The 19,722-nt window shown below is 32.6% G+C and overlaps 1 protein-coding gene across 1 annotated transcript; it reads right to left on the bottom strand.

Annotated features, from left to right (window-relative positions):
* Positions 1 to 11,186: 11,186 nt before the first annotated feature.
* On the bottom strand, positions 11,187 to 13,375 carry LOC127717442 (uncharacterized). The gene has a single exon (XM_052223082.1). It carries the CDS (start codon positions 13,364 to 13,366, stop codon positions 11,687 to 11,689), a length of 1,680 nt encoding a protein of 559 aa, XP_052079042.1. The 5' UTR covers positions 13,367 to 13,375; the 3' UTR covers positions 11,187 to 11,686.
* Between the last annotated feature and the right edge of the window lie 6,347 nt (positions 13,376 to 19,722).

Below are 19,722 nucleotides of genomic sequence, written 5' to 3'. Positions count from 1 at the left end.
CTTTCCCTATAGACTGAGAAAAGGCCATTTTGGGTATTATATCCAGTCACTATCAGTTATTTAAAATAGGTTTTACTTCCTCATTGTAAGAAAACTATCAAAGGTAGAACGGCAACATGGTCATGATTTGCATTAAGTAAATAACAGATAATGTTTTTATCATTCAAATTTTTTTAAAGAACTGATAACAAGACAAGACAGGAGTTAAACATGTGCACTTGAGAAATTTGAGGTCCTTTTGTCATCTAAGACAAAAAATCTATTTGAGTATATGTTATATTTTTTATTTGGCCATTCAAGGACCGGGGGTGGGGGTGGGAGTGGGGGGGGGATGATAGGGGCACATTTATACAAATCTTTTAGAAATACAGTAAATATAAACTTAGCGAGTATGTTTATATTGATTTTGATGGAATTGATCGGAAATAAGATTTAACTTTAATATGTGATAAAAGATATCCCCTTGAGGAATGGTTTGTAAAAAGCAATATTATTAATGTGAAGCATGAACATATTCTTATATTCTTAACTTTTCCCAATCTAATCCCTGACCTAAAAAGTTTAGTGATTAAGATTATAACACAATCATGCAATGGTGACTGCTGTACTCCAAATTTTGATATTTTTACCTATTCTGTTTGTTTGTTTTGCTCACACCTTGATGTCAATATAATGAAATTCTATGCGATAGGGGTATACTACTATTGCCTTTATTCATGCAAGGTTTAATCCACTATTTTCAAAATAAGGAAATGTCTGTACAGAGTCAGGAATATGAAAGTTGTTTTCCATTCGTATGATGTGTTTGAGCTTTTCATGTTGCCATTTGATTAGAGAATTTCTATTTAAAATTTTCCTTGAAGTTCTGTATTTTTGTTAATTTACTTTTTTTTTTGGCAGATCTTTTAGAATTGCTCACAACTTCTTGGATGTATGTATTGCTCTACATATGTCTTTTTGTGTTGTTGATTAGTTGACATATACTCTGCACCATTTATTCAACCATGTGATATAAAAAATGAAAAGAACACATTATAAATTTCATGTGTCCCAAGTGCTTTTCTGGATTTACCTTCATCAGGAATGCTCAAAGCCTGAATAAATGTATCCAATAACTATACAATGATGGTTAACCAAACATCAGCTCAGTATTAAGTAAAGAGGACTGATAAAGATGATTAAAACTTTCATTTTAATGAAGTTTTATGAAATAAATGACATAGAGATGATCTAAAACACTGTCTGTATGTGGGGTTTATTGCTTTTACTGGCTGTTTTTCTTTGTTATTTTTTTTGGAGATGTTGGTGGTTGGTGGGGTCTGTTAAGCTGTCCAGTATTTTTGGTCACTCCTATTATCTTTTTATACCCCCCCCCCCCCCCCCTTTTTTTAAAAAAAGGAGGTTTACTGTTTTACCTCTGTCTGTCCATCCATCAGTCCGTCCGTCTGTCCGTCAGTCCCATGAATATTTTTCGTCGCATCTTTCTCGGGAACTACATTACAAGGATTTGAGTCAGCTATACGGTATGATGCGTTTTCAGATTCATCACTCAACAACTTCCTGTTTACGGAACACTTGTATCATTTTACACATGATAGCCAAGTTGAAAATTTTTGTCACATATTTCTCAGGAACTACAATACAAGCATTACTGAAATTTGGTTTCAGGGTTTATATAAGTCAGCTATACTGTGTGATGCATTTCCAGATAAGAAGTTAGCAATATCCTTTAACTCTACATTCCGCTATATAGATGATGTTCTGTCACTAAATAATACAAAATTTGGTGACTATGTTGAACGAATCTATCCCATCGAACTAGAGATAAAGGATACTACAGATACAGTTAAGTCTGCCTCATATCTTGACTTACATCTAGAAATTGACAATGAGGGTTGGTTGAAAACAAAACTTTAAGACAAAAGAGATGATTTCAGCTTCCCAATTGTGAACTTTCCATTTCTATGTAGCAACATTCCAGCAGCGCCTGCATAGGGAGTATATATCTCCCAATTGATACGATATTCCTGGGCTTGTGTTTCCTATCATGATTTCCTTGATAGAGGATTGCTGCTTACAAGGAAGATATTAAACCAAGAGTTCCAAATGGTGAAGTTGAAGTCATCCCTTCGTAAATTTTACGGATGCCATCACGAGTTGGTTGACCGTTATGGAATAACCGTTTCACAGATGATATCGGATATGTTCCTTATGTCGTAAATACAATACCCTCCCTTTTCACGAATGTCACTCACCGAATTAGACTATTTACCGGATTTGTAATAACATAAGCAACACAACGGGTGCCACATGTGGAGCAGGATCTGCGTACCCTTCCGGAGCACCTGAGATCACCTGAAGTTTTTCGTGGGGTTCGTGTTGCTTAGTCTTTGGTTTCCTATGTTGTGTCATCTGTACTATTATTTAAAATTGAGAATGGAAATGGGGAATGTGTCAAAAAGACAACAACCCGACCATAGAACAGACAACAGCAGAAGGTCACCAACAGGTCTTCAATGTAGCGAGAAATTCCCGCACCCGGAGGCGTCCTTCAGCTGGCCCCTAAACAAATATATATTTGTCTGTTTGTCTTTTTGTTTTTGGCCATGGCGTTGTCAGTTTGTATTTGATCTATGAGTTTGACTGTCCCTCTGGTATCTGTCGTCCCTCTTTCAGCAACTTCCTGTTTACTGAACACTTACATATTTCTACACTATTAAAATATCCACTTGCGGCGGTTGTATCATCAGTGAGCAGTAGCTCGCAGTTTCACTTGTTTTTTGTTTTTATTTGGTATTATTCCTTGCAAGACAATTAACAGCATAATGAACATTTAATGTATTGTTCCTTGTGTTTGTTTGTTAGGTTTGATGGACATGTTCATATTTATAAAGGATAGTCAGCAATGTCCTTTGGGATATAATTTATATTTGCCTCTCCTTTTTATACGACCGCAAAAAAATTTTGTGGTCGTATATTGGTATGACGTTGGCGTCGTCGTCGTCGTCGTCGTCGTCGTCCGAATACACACTGGTTTTCGCACTCTAACTTTAGTTTAAGTGAATGGATCTTTTTGAAATTTGACCATAAGGTTAAATACCACAAAAGGAAGGTTGGGATTGATTTTGGGGGTTATTGTACCAACAGTTAAGGAATTAGGGGCCAAAAAGGGGCCAAAAATAAGCATTTTCTAGTTTCCAGACAATAACTGTGGAACAGTGTATGGATCTCTCTGAAATTATACTACAAGTTTCCATACCACAAAGGGATTGTTAGGATTTGCTTTGGGGGGTTATGGCTCAAACCGTTTAGGAATTAGGGGCAAAAAAGGGGGAAAAACAAGGTTGTCCTGGTTAATGGACAAATACTTTAGTACAAAACATAATTTAAAGCAGTGTAAGGGAGATAAATCAAATTCATCATTGAAATTATCTCCCTTACACTGCTTTAAAATTATGTATAAAGTAATGGTTAATGAACAATAAAGATAATTTAAAACAGTGTAAGGGAGGTAATCCAAATACAACGTTTTGGTTATTTCCCTTACACTGCTTTTAAATTATGTTTAAAGAAATGCATATTTATAAAGGAAGACCAGTAAAAATATCTGCAAATGTTGCATCTTTTTTTTTTACAAAAAAATCCATATGAAAGATTTGACACTATATTTTTAATTCTATTATAAAATAGATTAAGTTAGCACTATGGTAAATTTAAATGGGTAATTATGGTTGTCAACTCCATTGGAAATTTGAATTGAGATTATGACCATATCTTGAGGGAAAGAATTTTTTTGGGGAAAAAAGGGGGGGGGGGGATAAAAAGAAATTGTGGGGGGTCAATTTTTTCTTATTTCAGATTTCAGAAATTAAAAAGAATTATTCTTCAAATATTATTTTTTTTTCAAATTTCAAATATTGAAAAATTTCAAGAAGTAATCTTTAATTGCACAGTATGGCGCATTAGATTTGTAAAATCTTTGATCACATTTATTTATTTGTTATGCCGAATCTAACAGTGTATTTAGATTTTTAATTTTGGGTCCAGTTTTCAAATTGGTCTACATTAAGGTCCAAAGGGTCCAAAATTAAACTTTGTTTGATTTTAGCAAAAATTGAATATATGAGGTTCTTTGATATGCTGAATCTAAACATGTATTTAGATTTTGATTTTTGGCCCAGTTTTCAAGTTGGTCCAAATTGGGGTCCAAAATTAAACTTTGTTTGATTTCAACAAAAATTGAATATGTGGGGTTCTTTGATATGCTGAATCTAACCATGTATTTAGATTTTTTATTTGTGGACCCCGTTATCAAATTGGTTCATATTGAGGTCAAAAGGGTCCAAAATTAAACTTTGTTTGATTTCATCTAAAATTGAATTATTGGGGTTCTTTGATATGCCAAATCTAACTGTGTATTTAGATTTTTAATTTGTGGACCCCGTTATCAAATTGCTTCATATTGAGGTCAAAAGGGTCCAAAATTAAACTTTGTTTGATTTCATCTAAAATTAAATTCTTGGGGTTCTTTGATATGCTGAATCTAAACATGTGTTTAGATTTTTTATTATGGGCCCAGTTTTCAAGTTGGTCCAAGATAGGGTCTAGTATCTAAACTTTGTTTGATTTCAACAAAAATTGAATATATGGGGTTCTTTGATATGCTGAATCTAAACATGTATTTAGATTTTTGATTATGGGCCCAGTTTTCAAGTTGGTCCAAATTGGGGTCCAAAATTAAACTTTTTTTTATTTCAACAAAAATTGAATATTTGAGGTTCTTTGATATGCTGAATCTAACCATGTATTTAGATTTTTTATTTGTGGACCCCGTTATCAAATTGGTTCATATTGAGGTCAAAAGGGTCCAAAATTAAACTTTGTTTGATTTCATCAAAAATTGAATTATTGGGGTTCTTTGATATGCCAAATCTAACCGTGTTTTTAGATTTTTAATTTGGGTCCCGTTTTTTAAATTGGTCTTCATTGAGGTCCAAAGGGTCCAAAATGAAACTTAGTTTGTTTTTACAAAAATTGAATTCTTGGGGTTCTTTGATATGCTGAATCTAAACATGTGTTTAGATTTTTGTTATGGGACCAGTTTTCAAGTTGGTCCAAGTTGGGGTCCAAAATTAAATTTTTTTTGATTTCAACAAAAATTGAATATATGGGGTTCTTTGATATGCTGAACCTAACCATGAATTAGTGGGCCCCGCTATCAAATTGGTTCATATTGAGGTCAAAAGGGTCCAAAATTAAACTTTCTTTGATTTCATCAAAAATTGAATTATTAGGGTTCTTTGATATTCCAAATCTAACTGTATATTCTAGATTTTTAATTTTAAGTCCTGTTTTTTAAATTGGTCTACATTAAGGTCCGAAGGGTCCAAAATTAAACTTAGTTTGATTTTAGCAAAAATTGAATTCTTGGGGTTCTTTGATATGCTGAATCTAAACATGTGTTTAGATTTTTGAGTATGGGCCCAGTTTTCAAGTTTGTCCAAGTTGGGGTCCAAAATTAAACTTTGTTTGATTTTAACAAAAATTGAATATATGGGGTTCTTTGATATGCTGAATCTAACCATGTATTTTGATTTTGGACATTGGACCATAATAGGTAAATTAAAAAAATTCAAGTTCTTAGACCACATTCTTTCTGTGTCAGAAACCTATGCTGTGTCAAATATTTAATAACAATCCAAATTCAGAGCTGTATCAAGCTTGAATGTTGTGTCCATACTTGCCCCAACTGTTCAGGGTTCGACCTCTGCGGTCGTATCAAGCTGCGCCCTAGCGAAGCATTTTATTTCTTTTTATTTGATTAAGGCAGACTTCATACAGGGGCTTTTCAAGAATAATGAAATTAAACTTGTATTAGCTTTTGACTTCGTGTTTCACTATATCTAAGATACTGAATAGTCTATGCTGATCACATCTATTACAATGAACACAGCAGCTTTTTGACTGAAGATTTTGATTCCTGCTATGTTTTATTTCACATTAAACAATATTTTGTCAGTAAGCAGGAAATGCTTCAGTTTCACTCCTTTTGGAGTGGATGCTATTCCTAGTTTTTATACGACCGCAAAAAAATTTTTGTGGTCGTATATTGGTATGACGTTGGCGTCGTCGTCGTCCGGCGTCGTCGTCGTCGTCGTCGTCGTCCGGCGTCGTCCGAAGACACATTGGTTTTCGCACTCTAACTTTAGTTTAAGTGAATGGATCTTTATGAAATTTTACCACAAGGTTCAATACCACAAAAGGAAGGTTGGGATTGATTTTGGGGGTTATGGTAATAACAGTAAAGGAATTAGGGGCCAAAAAGGGGCCAAAAATAAGCATTTTTGTAACTTCCAGACATAACTTGTGTGTTAGTGTATGGATCTCTCTGACATTGTACCACAAGGTTCCATATCACTAAAGGAATGCTGGGATTGATTTTGGGGGTAATTGCCTCCAAATTTTAGGAATTAGGGGCCAAAAAAGGGGCAAAAAACAAGCATTTTTCTAGTTTCATGACAATAACTTGTGTGTAAGTGTATGGATCTTTCTGAAATTGTACTACAAGGTTCCATATCACAAAGGGAAAGCTGGGTTTGAGTTTGGGGTAATTGCCCTAAACTTTTAGGAATTTGGGGCCAAAAAGGGGCCAAAAAACACATTTTTTTCTAGTTTCCAGACAATAACTTGTGTTCAAGTGTATGGATCTCTCTGAAATTGTACTGCAAGGTACCATACCACAAAGGGAAGGCTGGGATTGAGTTTGGGGGTGATGAATCATAATGGGGGTTCAAAAAATTTTGGGGGGGGATTTATTTTTTTTTCCTTTTTTTTCCTTTTTTCCTTTTTTGTTTCTTTTAAAATTTTCCATTTTAAGTTGGTTATTTCTGATTTATATTTAAAATCAAATAATAATGATATGGTAGGAGATACACACCAAACAGGATGTGTAAATTATTATATAATAAGTATTGTGCAATAGCAAGAAATTTTCAATTGCACAGTATTGCACAATAGCAAGAAATCTTCAATTGCACAGTATTGCGCAATAGCAAGAAATCTTCAATTGCACAGTATTGCGCAATAGCAAGAAATATCCAATAGCACAATATTGCGCAATAGCAAGAAATTGTCAATTGTACAGTATTGCGCAATAGCAAGAAATATTTAATAGCACAGGATTGTGCAAAAGAAGATACTTCCTATAAATTGCTTATTTCTTGACCAATTTCAATGGGGTTTTATTCTTGATTTCATGGGGTTCTTTAATATGCTGAATATAACCGTGTATTTAGTTTTTGGATTTTGGGCCCCGTTTTTAAATTGGTCCACATTGAGGTCCAAAGGGTCCAAAATTAAACTTTGTTTGATTTCATCAAAAATTGAATTATTGGGGTTCTTTGATATGCCGAATCTAACTGTGTATTTAGATTCTTAAATTTTGGTTCCGTTTTCAAATTGGTCTACATTAAGGTCCAAAGGGTCCAAAATTAAACTTAGTTTGATTTTAACAAAAATTGAATTCTTAGGGTTCTTTGATATGCTGAATCTAAACATGTATTTAGATTTTTGATTATGGGCCCAGTTTTCAAGTTGGTCCAAATCGGGGTTCAAAATTAAACTTTGTTTGATTTCAACAAAAATTGAATATATGGGGTTCTTTGATATGCTGAATCTAACCATGTATTTAGATTTTTGATTTTTGGGCCCCGTTATCAACTTTGTCCACATTGAGGTCAAAAGGGTCCAAAATTAAACTTTGTTTGATTTCATCAAAAATTGAATTATTGGGGTTCTTTGATATGTCGAATCTAACCGTGTATTTAGATTCTTAATTTTTGGTTCCGTTTTCAAATTGGTCTACATTAAGGTCCAAAGGGTCCAATATTAAACTTAGTTTGATTTTAACAAAAATTGAATTCTTAGGGTTCTTTGATATGCTGAATCTAAACATGTATTTAGATTTTTGATTATGGGCCCAGTTTTCAAGTTGGTCCAAATCGGGGTCCAAAATTAAACTTTGTTTGATTTCAACAAAAATTGAATATATGGGGTTCTTTGATATGCTGAATCTAACCATGTATTTAGATTTTTGATTTTTGGGCCCCGTTATCAACTTTGTCCACATTGAGGTCAAAAGGGTCCGAAATTAAACTTTTGTTTGATTTCATCAAAAATTGAATTCTTGGGGTTCTTTGATATGCTGAATCTAACCATGTATTTAGATTTTGGATATTGGACCATAATAGGTGAATGTCCAATTTAAAATTTTTAAGTTCTTAGACCACATTCAATCTGTGTTAGAAACCTATGCTGTGTCAAATATTTAATCACAATCCAAATCCAAAGCTGTATCAAGCTTGAATGTTGTGTCCATACTTCCCCCAACTGTTCAGGGTTCGACCTCTGCGGTCGTATCAAGCTGCGCCCTGCGGAGCATTTTATTGTTTTTTACCGTTATATGTCTCTTTGACACATTCCCCATTTCCATTCTCAATTTTATTCTTATAGGATTTATGAAATTTGAAAATCAGTCAACAACTGTTGTCTCTAAATTACCAAAATGTTAAAATATATTTTTTTTAAAAGTTGTCATGTTGTTTGATTGACAGGAATACTATTAATCTAAACTCTCAAAGGATAACTTAAATGAAGTATGTTTCAATTTGCACTCTGGTTTCGCAGAAGAAGTTTGATTTAAAAGTTCAAATGAAGGACTGACTTCAGATGTTAAATGATGGTAATAGCACACAACAATTGATCTAAAATTTGCCTTAAAAGTAAACGAAAATTGTAAAGATATTCCTTTATTTCATAAATTACATATATTGGTGATGATTACTGATCATTATTTAGACAATACTACAATTTTTCATCATGAGTTATCTTTCTTTAATCTGTTGTTTCTTTTTAGATACATGTATTGTAAAATTCTTTAACAATCAAATTTGTATATACATTAAATAGTACTGATGGATCAATTTACAAGCATTGAAATTTGAATAATAGACTATTTTGAAAATAAGTAAATAGATAGATTAGAAACATTTTTTCACTGAATATGTTATTCCAGTTTCATATATCTTTTTTGAGAAATTTATTGCTGTGAAAAAATATTAAAAGAATGAAGAGAAAAAAATTCTTCAAGTTTGGGGATTATAGTATTCTTTCAACAATAAAAGACTATTACCATTGGTTCTTGTACATAAGGACATTAAATAAAAGAAGAATTTTATCAGTGTAAAATCCAACTACAACTTATAAGATTATACTAATTAACAAAATAAACAATACAAAATGGAACAAAACAAATTATATTGACAAAAATATTAACTTTGTGTTATGCCACCTCCCAAGTAAGCATTTAAATTATTACATTTAGAACAGAAGTACAGAAAAAAACTCTTTTTCTAAGCACATGTAAAGAAGAAGAAAAGACCTATTAAATATTGATATAAAGCCAGACTTAAAAAAATGCATGCACACCTTTTTATTGTTGTTCTTGTGATTAAGTATCTCACTTTTGCCATAATCAATAGTCTTCAATATGTCAGATTCTTCACAAGAAAAAAAAATTAAAATTTAGCTTCACTACTCATTGACTTGAAACAAAGTACAATATCAGAAATGTAATTAAAAATTTCGATTCTAGAGTTGTTTAGTCGTGTACACAATATTACTAAATGAACTTCATCTTCCCCCTCTATATTACAAAGGAGGCATAACTTCTTTGATATGGGGCAATTTCTATTTTCTTAAGAGGAGGCCAAAGACACCAAAGGGACATTCACGCTCATTAGTTGACAACAAACTAACAATGCCATGGCTAAAAAAAAACACACAAAGACCAAACAACAGTACACAAAACACAACAGAAAACTGAAGACTGAGCAGCACCAAACCCTACCAAAAGCCGGGGGATCTCAGGTGCTCTGGAAGGGTACATCTCTACATGTGACTCCTGTTGTGTTGCTCATGTAAGTTCAAACCCAGTGATAAGTCTTACTTGGTAGGTAACATTAAGCTGTTTCATAGATAAGTGATATAACTTCAGTGCTTATTCTAATTTTGGCATAGTTTTTTTTATAGCATTCTCATCTCATTTCAATAAAAGATACTTTTCACATTCTTACAAGAGATTACCCCTAGTTTTTAATGGGGTTTGTTACTTAGTCTTTAGATTAATATATATTATATTTCTGGTTTTCTTTGTCTTTCGTATTTGCCTTCACAAAAAATGTCAGTTTGTCTTTCAGTTTTGAATGTCCCCTTGGTATCTTAACTTGACAATTTTCTGTAATTTGTTTGAATTCTCATAGAAAATTAGTGTTATAATGATCTGGGTGACTGAAATGTTAATTACAACACCAGACCACTACAGATGTTTGTTAAGGTGTTATATTGTTATATAAAGAAGTAGTGAGTTATGTATTACCTAACTTAATCATGATTAATGAGTTACACTTTTTGTAAAACTAGACATAAAGGGTTTTAGTTGTTTATCAGATATTTAATGATTTTTAAAAATATAGGAGAGTCACATAGCAAAAAATAAACAATACATATTCATAAATCAGATTGTAGTCTGATTAATGGCCTCTATATGTTCTGTGGTTGTAAATTCACTGTCTAAAGATATATAAGATAAGATAAATTTTATTTCCAATAGAGGACCCATTATAGGCATAGTCATTACATTGATGTTTTATATCACACAATTGCAATAGACAATACACAAGAAAATAAAAAAAAAGAAATACAACTGTGAAAAAAAACATGAAATAATAGTTAATAATACATGTAGTCACGTAAAGCAGTATGTTTAGTGTTTATTGACCATGCACCAGAAGCAGCATCACATCCATTATAAAAGAAGATTTTGAGTCAAGTCCTTCCTCGTGGCTGATGCATATGAACAAATAGTATTGTTGTTGTTCATATGCAGGAGTCACCAAGGGCAGGTGCTTAAAGGACACTCAAGCCAATACACAGAAATATGAACACTTAAACACTTATATATATATATAAGATAATTTATTTCCAATTATGGGCCCCAAAGGGCATAAACATTACAACATCAATAATTTTTCATAATACAATACAAACAATGAGATAAAAAAAAAAAGTTAAACGAGAACTATTTAAGTTCTTAAAGAATATGTAGATAAAGAATATATAGTATGTTTTTTGTTTTTTTAATACTAATGCATTTTATTGCAAGTGTGGTTGATATATATAAAAAGAAGATTTGGTATGATTGCCAATGAGACAACTATCATCAAGAGACCAAATGACACGGAAATTAGGGACATTCTGTTTTGAATTTTCCTCGGAGTTCAGAATTTTTGTGATTTTACTTTCTACTAATGGTCAAGGCATATCATGTATATATACAGTCTACATTCCCTTTTATTTGTATTCTTCACTGTGCTAAAAACTTTTTTTCACCAACAAATAACTTAATTGATAAAATAAAAATAGCAGGGAAGATGTTTGCGAGTGATTTTTTTCGGAGGAGAAATTAAACACTGAAACAAGTGACAATCAAAATATTTCAGCTGAAGTGTAGTCCTTTTCCCTTCTATGTAAAACTTGTGAGATCCCATACCTGGTCTGACCCTTCAGATTAAACACAAAGATGTGTTGTAGCTTTAATGGTAGTGCCTGGTCTATTATAACCTCTTGGTTATATCAGCTTAACACTGTGTATCTTAGCCTTCTTACCTTTGCACCCAATCCATAAAACCTCATTTTTGTCAATATCAAGACATATAGGGAATTCTATTCCTAGGCTTTTTACATTCTTCCATAGAACGACCTCCCCAGCAGCATTTAGTACATGTATAGCATGATTTAAAGTATCAAAGACTAATAGCATGTCTGTAGAGGTAATTGCCAAGTCCTTTGGATAAAATTTTACATGGTCAGAATTGATACTATTACAACCATTGTAGATCCAATGTAGTTGTCCCCCATAATCTAACATTACTATCCTACCCTCATATTCTTTGTTTACAATGTCTACAACTACTATCTTATCATTGAAAGAATTAATTCTACGAGGATAAGTTAGCAGTCTCTGATTGTTTGTATCATATTCAATAGTATGTTGTATATCACCATCCTGGTTCATAACCGAAAGTTTTCTGATACTGTCTTTTGTTGGGGGGAATGGAAAAAGAATAGATTCTCTCAAACCTACTATTAACTTATTATCTTTGGTTACATGGACTCCTAACGTTTTCAATGGAGAAAAGGACTTAAATGTTGTTAACTGTCCATCTTTGGTATACAGATTCAGATCACTCTCTGCAGATGACACAAGTATTTCTCCATCCTTTGTCAATGTCATACTATAGACTGCTATCTCAACTTCTTTCTCTACTTTGATATAATGATTTTCTAATTTTATTTTCTGTAACTTTTCATTATTAATGCTTCCTATAAAGGCATTATTATCACTAGATAAAAGTAGACATGGCACATTTCCAACCTCACTTTGATAAGTGTCTATAAGTTCAAAGTCTGGAACTGTATAAAGACCACCAAGCATTTGACTTCCTATTTTCACTTGCATATTGCTAGGAATAAACTTTGCATTATAAAGTTTGATTGTTTTAACTGCATATTCTGGTAATGGTCTACCTAAGTTTTTACTTGTAGAAAAAATGTCTGCCACTTGATGAGACTGCAGCGCTTGTTTTAGGTTGTACTTCTTGGTTTCCAACTCATCCTCTTTCTTTTTCATGGCAGAAAGTTCTGTTTTGGTCATATTTTCTAAAGGTTTCCATTTTGTTTCAAGTTCTTGTAAGAGGTCTTTGGCATGTTTCGAAATAGCCTCTTTTATTTCCTTCTCAGCTTGTAGAATTAGTCCTTTTGTCTTTTGAAAATTTGTATCACCATCGGAAAGCATTTTTTGCAGTTTGTCTTTTTCATTTCTATAGATTTGAAGATTTGATTCAAATGAGTCTATTAGTTTCTTCATTTCATAGATGATATCTTTATACACTTCACCAATGTCTTTAAAATCATGCAGTTTATGGGTCTCCACAACACATTTTGAACAGGCCGGCTCACTGCATTTATTACAGTAGAAAAAACACCTCTGTTGAATATGCTTTGAACATATCATGTTGTCAAGATCTACTTTACGCATGGAAGTAGCAAAGTTCTGTGTTTCTACATCTTTTAAATTGATAATTTCATGTTCCATTGATGCCTTACTTTTACTATGTATCTTTGAACTGCACAGGTTACATAGAAATAATTCACAGTTAATACACTTCCACTTAATTTCTGTGGATTCTTCACAGAACTGACACACAGCTGGAGTTTGTGCTTTCCCTATAGACTGAGAAAACGCCATTTTGGGTGTAATATCCAGTCGCTATGGGTTTTACTTCCTCATTGTAAGAAAACTATTAAAGGTAAAATGACAACATGGTCATAATTTACATTTAATTAAATAATATATAATTCATTGATCATTCAAACATTTAAAGAACTGATAACACCTATCAATACACCTTGAGGACATAACCCTGAATGGGTGTATCTAGTTTACACCAAGATATTATTGAATACAGAATGGTAGTTTTTAATAACTTAGGAGTGGGGTCTTTCAGCAATTTGACCATATGTTATTGAAAAGCATGATAAATGCAGGGTATCCAATTTTTGAACTACATCTTGGTGTAAGACAAGATATGTATGCAAAGAAATTTGAGTCCTTATGTCATAGTGTGGATTCATTATTATTCATTAGATAATAGTTTTCATGGATTTCTTGTGTAACTAACTAACTAACTAACTAACTAGTTAGTCCCCTACCGACGAAGTCGAAGGGGACTTAAGGTTTGCACTCCAACTGTCCGTCTGTCTGTCTGTCTGTCTGTCCATCCGTCCGTCAGTCCGGCAAATCAGTTTTCCACACTTCTTTTCTTCGTGCTTAAAGATATTGATTTGTTATTTAGTGTATTGTGTTATCATGACAAGTTACAGATCAAGTTCGAATTTTGTTCCGGTCTGACGATTTTGTGCAGAGTTATGGTCCTTGAACTTAGAAAATTCACTCAAATAATCAGTATTCCGCACTTTTTTTTTGTCATGCTTGAAGGTATTGATTTAATGAGTGGTAGATAGTTTTATCATGACAAGTTACAGATCAAGTTCGAATTTTGGTCCGGTCTAATGATTTTGTGCAGAGTTATGGTCCTTGGACTTGGAAAATTCACTCAAGTAATCAATTTTCCACTTTTTTTCCCTTCATGCTTGAAGATATTGACTTGATATTTGTTATATAGTTTACACCATGACAAGTTATAGAATAAGTTAGCATTTTGTTCCAGTACAATGAATTATTAACCGGTAGCGGACTATGTATTACCAGGCAATACTCACAGAATGCTTGTTTTATTCAGTATAAAATCCAGTACAAAAGGATCATTGCTGAAATACATGAAAACATAGAAAAAATAAAACAAAAAAGAGACAGCAATTTTGTGACAATATAACAAACAATTGACAAAACACACACATCAATTATGCAATTATTCTCACTGATGAATTTCTGATTATGATACATTTGTCTATATATATAAGAAATCTGTTGAGAACATCAGTCATTGTCAGTCTCTGTACAGTTCATTAAATATCTAAATTTTTCAAAATTATCTAAATTACAAAAACACAGTATAATATTAACAATGTCATCATAAAACTTTTTCCTATCGTCTTGATAGAGGTTGCATTCATATATGAAATGAAATTCATCTTCAATTTTGTTATCAATACAATGTTTACATATTCTTTGACCGAAAGGTGTATTATTATATCTGCCTTTTTATACGACCGCAAAAATTAAAAATTTTTTGGTCGTATATTGGTATGACGTTGGCGTCGTCGTCGTCGTCGTCCTGCGTCGTCCAAGACACATTGGTTTTCGCACTCTAACTTTAGTTTAAGTTAATGGATCTCCATGAAATTTTACCATAAGGTTCAATACCACGAAAGGAAGGTTGGGATTGATTTTGGGGGTTATGGTACCAACAGTTAAGGAATTAGGGGCCAAAAAGGGGCCAAAAATAAGCATTTTTGTAACTTCCAGACAATAACTTGTGTGTAAGTGTATGGATCTCTCTGACATTGTACCACAAGGTTCCATATCACATAGGGAAGGCTGTAATTGATTTTGGGGGTAATTGATTCAAAATTTTAGGAATTAGGGGCCAAAAAAGGGGCAAAAAACAAGCATTTTTCTAGTTTCATGACAATAACTTGTGTGTAAGTGTTTGGATATTTCTTAAATTGTACTACAAGGTTCCATATCACAAAGGGAAAGCTTGAATTGAGTTTGGGGGTAATTGCCCGAAACGTTTAGGAATTGGGGGCCAAAAAGGGGCCAACAATAAGCATTTTTCTAGTTTCCAGACAATAACTTGTGTTCAATTGTATGGATCTCTCTGAAATTGTACTGCAAGATACCATACCACAAAGGGAAGGCTGGGATTGAGTTTGGGGGTGATGAATCATAAGGGGGTTCAAAAAATTTGGGGGGGGGGGTTTCTTTTTTTTTTTTTTTTCCTTTTTTTTTCTTGTAAAATTTTCCATTTTAAGTTGGTTATTTCTGATTTATATTTAAAAGCAAATAATAATGATATGGTAGGAAATACACACCAAACAGGATGTGTAAATTATTATACAATAAGTATTGTGCAATAGCAAGAAATTTTCAATTGCACAGTATTGCACAATAGCAAGAAATCTTCAATTGCACAGTATTGCGCAATAGCAAGAAATCTTCAATTGCACAGTATTGCGCAATAGCAAGAAATATCCAATAGCACAGTATTGGGCAATAGCAAGAAATATTCAATTGCACAGTATTGTGCAAAAGAATATACTTTGTATAAATTGCTTATTTCTTGATCAATTTCAATGGGGTTTTATTCTTGAATTCTTGGGGTTCTTTAATATGCTGAATCTAACCATGTATTAAGTTTTTGGATTTTGGGCCCTGTTTTTAAATTGGTCCACATTGAGTTCCAAAGGGTCCAAAATTTAACTTTGTTTGATTTCATCAAAAATTGAATTATTGGGGTTCTGTGATATGCCGAATCTAACCGTGTATTTAGATTATTAATTTTTGGTTCCGTTTTCAAATTGGTCTATAGAAAGGTCCAAAGGGTCCAAAATTAAACTTAGTTTGATTTCAACAAAAATTGAATTTATGGGGTTCTTTGATATGCTGAATCTAACCATATATTTAGATTTTTGATTATGGGCCCAGTTTTCAAGTTGGTCCAAATCGGGGTCCAAAATTAAACTTTATTTGATTTCAACAAAAATTGAATATATGGGATTCTTTGATATGCTGAATCTAACCATGTATTTAGATTTTTGATTATGGGCCCAGTTTTCAAGTTGGTCCAAATCGGGGTCCAAAATTTAACTTTGTTTGATTTCAACAAAAATTGAATATATGGGGTTCTTTCATATGCTGAATATAACCGTGTATTAAGTTTTTGGATTTTGGGCCCCGTTTTTAAATTGGTCCACATTGAGGTCCAAAGGGTCCAAAATTTAACTTTGTTTGATTTCATCAAAAATTGAATTATTGGGGTTCTTTGATATGCCGAATCTAACCGTGTATTTAGATTCTTAATTTTTGGTTCCGTTTTCAAATTGGTCTACATAAAGGTCCAAAGGGTCCAAAATTAAACTTAGTTTGATTTTAACAAAAATTGAATTTTTAGGGTTCTTTGATATGCTGAATCTAAACATGTGTTTAGATTTTTGATTATGGGCCCAGTTTTCAAGTTGGTCCAAATCGGGGTCCAAAATTAAACTTTGTTTGATTTCAACAAAAATTGAATATATGGGGTTCTTTGATATGCTGAATCTAACCATGTATTTAGATTTTTGATTTTAGGGCCCCGTTATCAACTTTGTCCACATTGAGATCAAAAGGGTCCAAAATTAAACTTTGTTTGATTTCATCAAAAATTGAATTCTTGGGGTTCTTTGATATGCTGAATCTAACCATGTATTTAGATTTTGGATATTGGACCATAATAGGTGAATGTCCAATTTAAAATTTTTAAGTTCTTAGACCACATTCATTCTGTGTCAGAAACCTATGCTGTGTCAAATATTTAATCACAATCCAAATTCAGAGCTGTATCAAGCTTGAATGTTGTGTCCATACTTGCCCCAACTGTTCAGGGTTCGACCTCTGCGGTCGTATCAAGCTGCGCCCTGCGGAGCATTTTATTCTATGTATAAATTATGGTTAGAAATTCTTAATTTACCGAACTGTCTAATATATTGTGTATATCTAAACATAAAAGGAGTAGGCCCAGTAAGACCCCTTTTTGGCCCCATAATATAGCATTTTACAAATGTGTTAAAAATGTATACTTTTAGCTATTTATTGGAAAGTAGAATACTTTTGTTAAATAAATATGGGCTGTTTTAACAACACTTGTGTTCAGTCTTAATATTTAAATATATGTTGTATTTGATGATAATACATAACATATTTAAAGGCTGAGACTGAACACAAATGCAGCCACTTACATTTTAGACAAAAACCACCTGAAAAGTGATGTTTTATGGCAATTATTTGATAGATTTTTCACATTTAAGTTTGAATTTGAATGACTTTACATAAATTAATTGAATCGACTGAAGCATACACTATTTTTAATATGTACCACCTTTTAAAGTATTTAGTATGACGATAAATTTTTACTTCTGTACTTGTACTGTGAACAACAAATTTATTTGTTTTGTGAGGGATGTTTCTGTACTCCTAACAACAAAATTATTATATTTAATTTGACCATGTTGATTCTGAAAAGTTCCTATACATGCAGTATCATCATCGAACGGAAGATTAGTATATTCGTCACATCTTTATAATCACTATGATAAGTGTCTACCATTGTAAAATATTGAAACAACCTCTTTCATTTCTTTCTCAGTTTGCAGAATTAGTCATTTTGTTTCTTGGAAATCTTGATCCCCATCTGAAAGTATTTTTTCCAGTCTGTCTTTTTCATTTCTCAAGATTTGAAGATTGGATTCAAATTTATGTATTAGTTCCTTTATTTCAGAGATGATATTATTATACACTTCATCAAGATCTTTATAGTCATGCTTTTTATGAGTCTCCATTAAACATTTAGAACAAGTAGGCTCGCTGCATTTATTGCAGTAAAAAAAACACTTCATACCATATTTTCAAGATCTACTTTCTGCATGGAAGTAGCAAAATTTTCTGTTCCAAAATCTTTTAAATCTATAATTTCATGTTCCATCGATGCCTTGATTTTACTATGTATCTTTGAACTACACTGTTCACATAGAAATAGTTCATAGTTAATACATTTGCGCTTGATATTTGTTGATTCTTCACAGAACTGACAGACAGCTAGAGTCTGTGCTTTTTCTATGGGCTGAGAAAATGCCATTTCTATATGTCCAGTAGTGATTGAATTAATAGGATTTTCCTCATTGATAATTTCATTAGATAAATCAAGTAAATAACAAATACAATTTTTTTTATCAGTCAAATGATATTATTATGATTTTTATTGAAGGGCCAATGACGGGCATTGCTCTAATCACTTTGCGTCCGTCGTCCGTCGTCTTCGTCATCGTCGTCCGGCGTCGTCTGTTAACTTTTACAAAAATCTTCTCCTCTGAAACTACTGGGTCAAATTTAACCAAACTTGGTCACAATCATCATTGGGGTATCTAGTTTAAAAAATGTTCCGGTCAACCAACCATGATGGCCGCCATGGCTAAAAATAGAACATAGGGGTAAAATGTAGATTTTGGCTTATATCTCTGAAACCAAAGCATTTAGAGCAAATCTGACATTGAGTAAAATTGTTTATCAGGTCAAGATCTATCTGCCCTGAAATTTTCAGATGAATCGGAGAACCTGTTGTTGGGTTGCTGTCACTAAATTGGTAATTTTAAGAAAATTTTGCAGTTTTTGGTTATTATCTTGAATATTATTATAGATAGAGATAAACTGTAAACAGCAATAATGTTCAGCAAAGTAAGATCTACAAATAAGTTGTCATGACAAAAATTGTCAGTCGACCCCTTTAGGAGTTATTGCCCTTAATAGTCAATTTTTAACAATTTTTGGTAAATTTTTGTAATCTTTTACAAAAATCTTCTTCTCTGAAACTACAGAGACAAATTTAACCATTCCTTGGCCATAATCATTATTAGGGTATTTAGTTCAAAAAAATTGTCTGATGACCCCGCCTTCCAACCATCATGGCCAACTTGGTTAAAAATAGAACATAGGGGTAAAATGCAGTTTTTGGTTTATATCTCTGAAACTAAAGCATTTAGAGCAAATCTGACAGGTGGCAAAAATGTTCATCAGATTTAGATTTATCTGCCCTGAAATTTTTAGACGAATCCGACAATCTGTTGTTGGGTTGCTGCCCCTGAGTTAGTAATTTTACAAAAATTTTGCAGTTTTTTGTTATTATCTTAGATATCATTATAATATCTAATATCTAATACTATTAATTATGATTTTAACCTTATTTTACATGATTTCCAAAGCATCAGTAAATACAGGTGAGCGACACAGGCTCTTGAGAGCCTCTAGTTATAATTATAAATGTTATAGTTAAGAGGCACATCACCTGGAGACAGGTGCCACTAACAGACCAGGATCTGCTTAACATTTCA

Source organism: Mytilus californianus, unplaced genomic scaffold, assembly GCF_021869535.1.
Source record: "Mytilus californianus isolate M0D057914Y unplaced genomic scaffold, xbMytCali1.0.p SCAF_10, whole genome shotgun sequence".
In the NCBI taxonomy this organism is placed as follows: Eukaryota; Metazoa; Mollusca; class Bivalvia; order Mytilida; family Mytilidae; genus Mytilus; species Mytilus californianus.
The sequence above is the reverse complement of the archived record's forward strand: the minus strand, read 5'-3'. Positions and strand labels throughout refer to the sequence as shown.

Coding starts and splice junctions, on each gene's coding strand:
- LOC127717442 (XM_052223082.1), bottom strand. CDS start 13,366: ATGGCGTTTTCTCAGTCTATAGGGAAAGCACAAACTCCAGCTGTGTGT.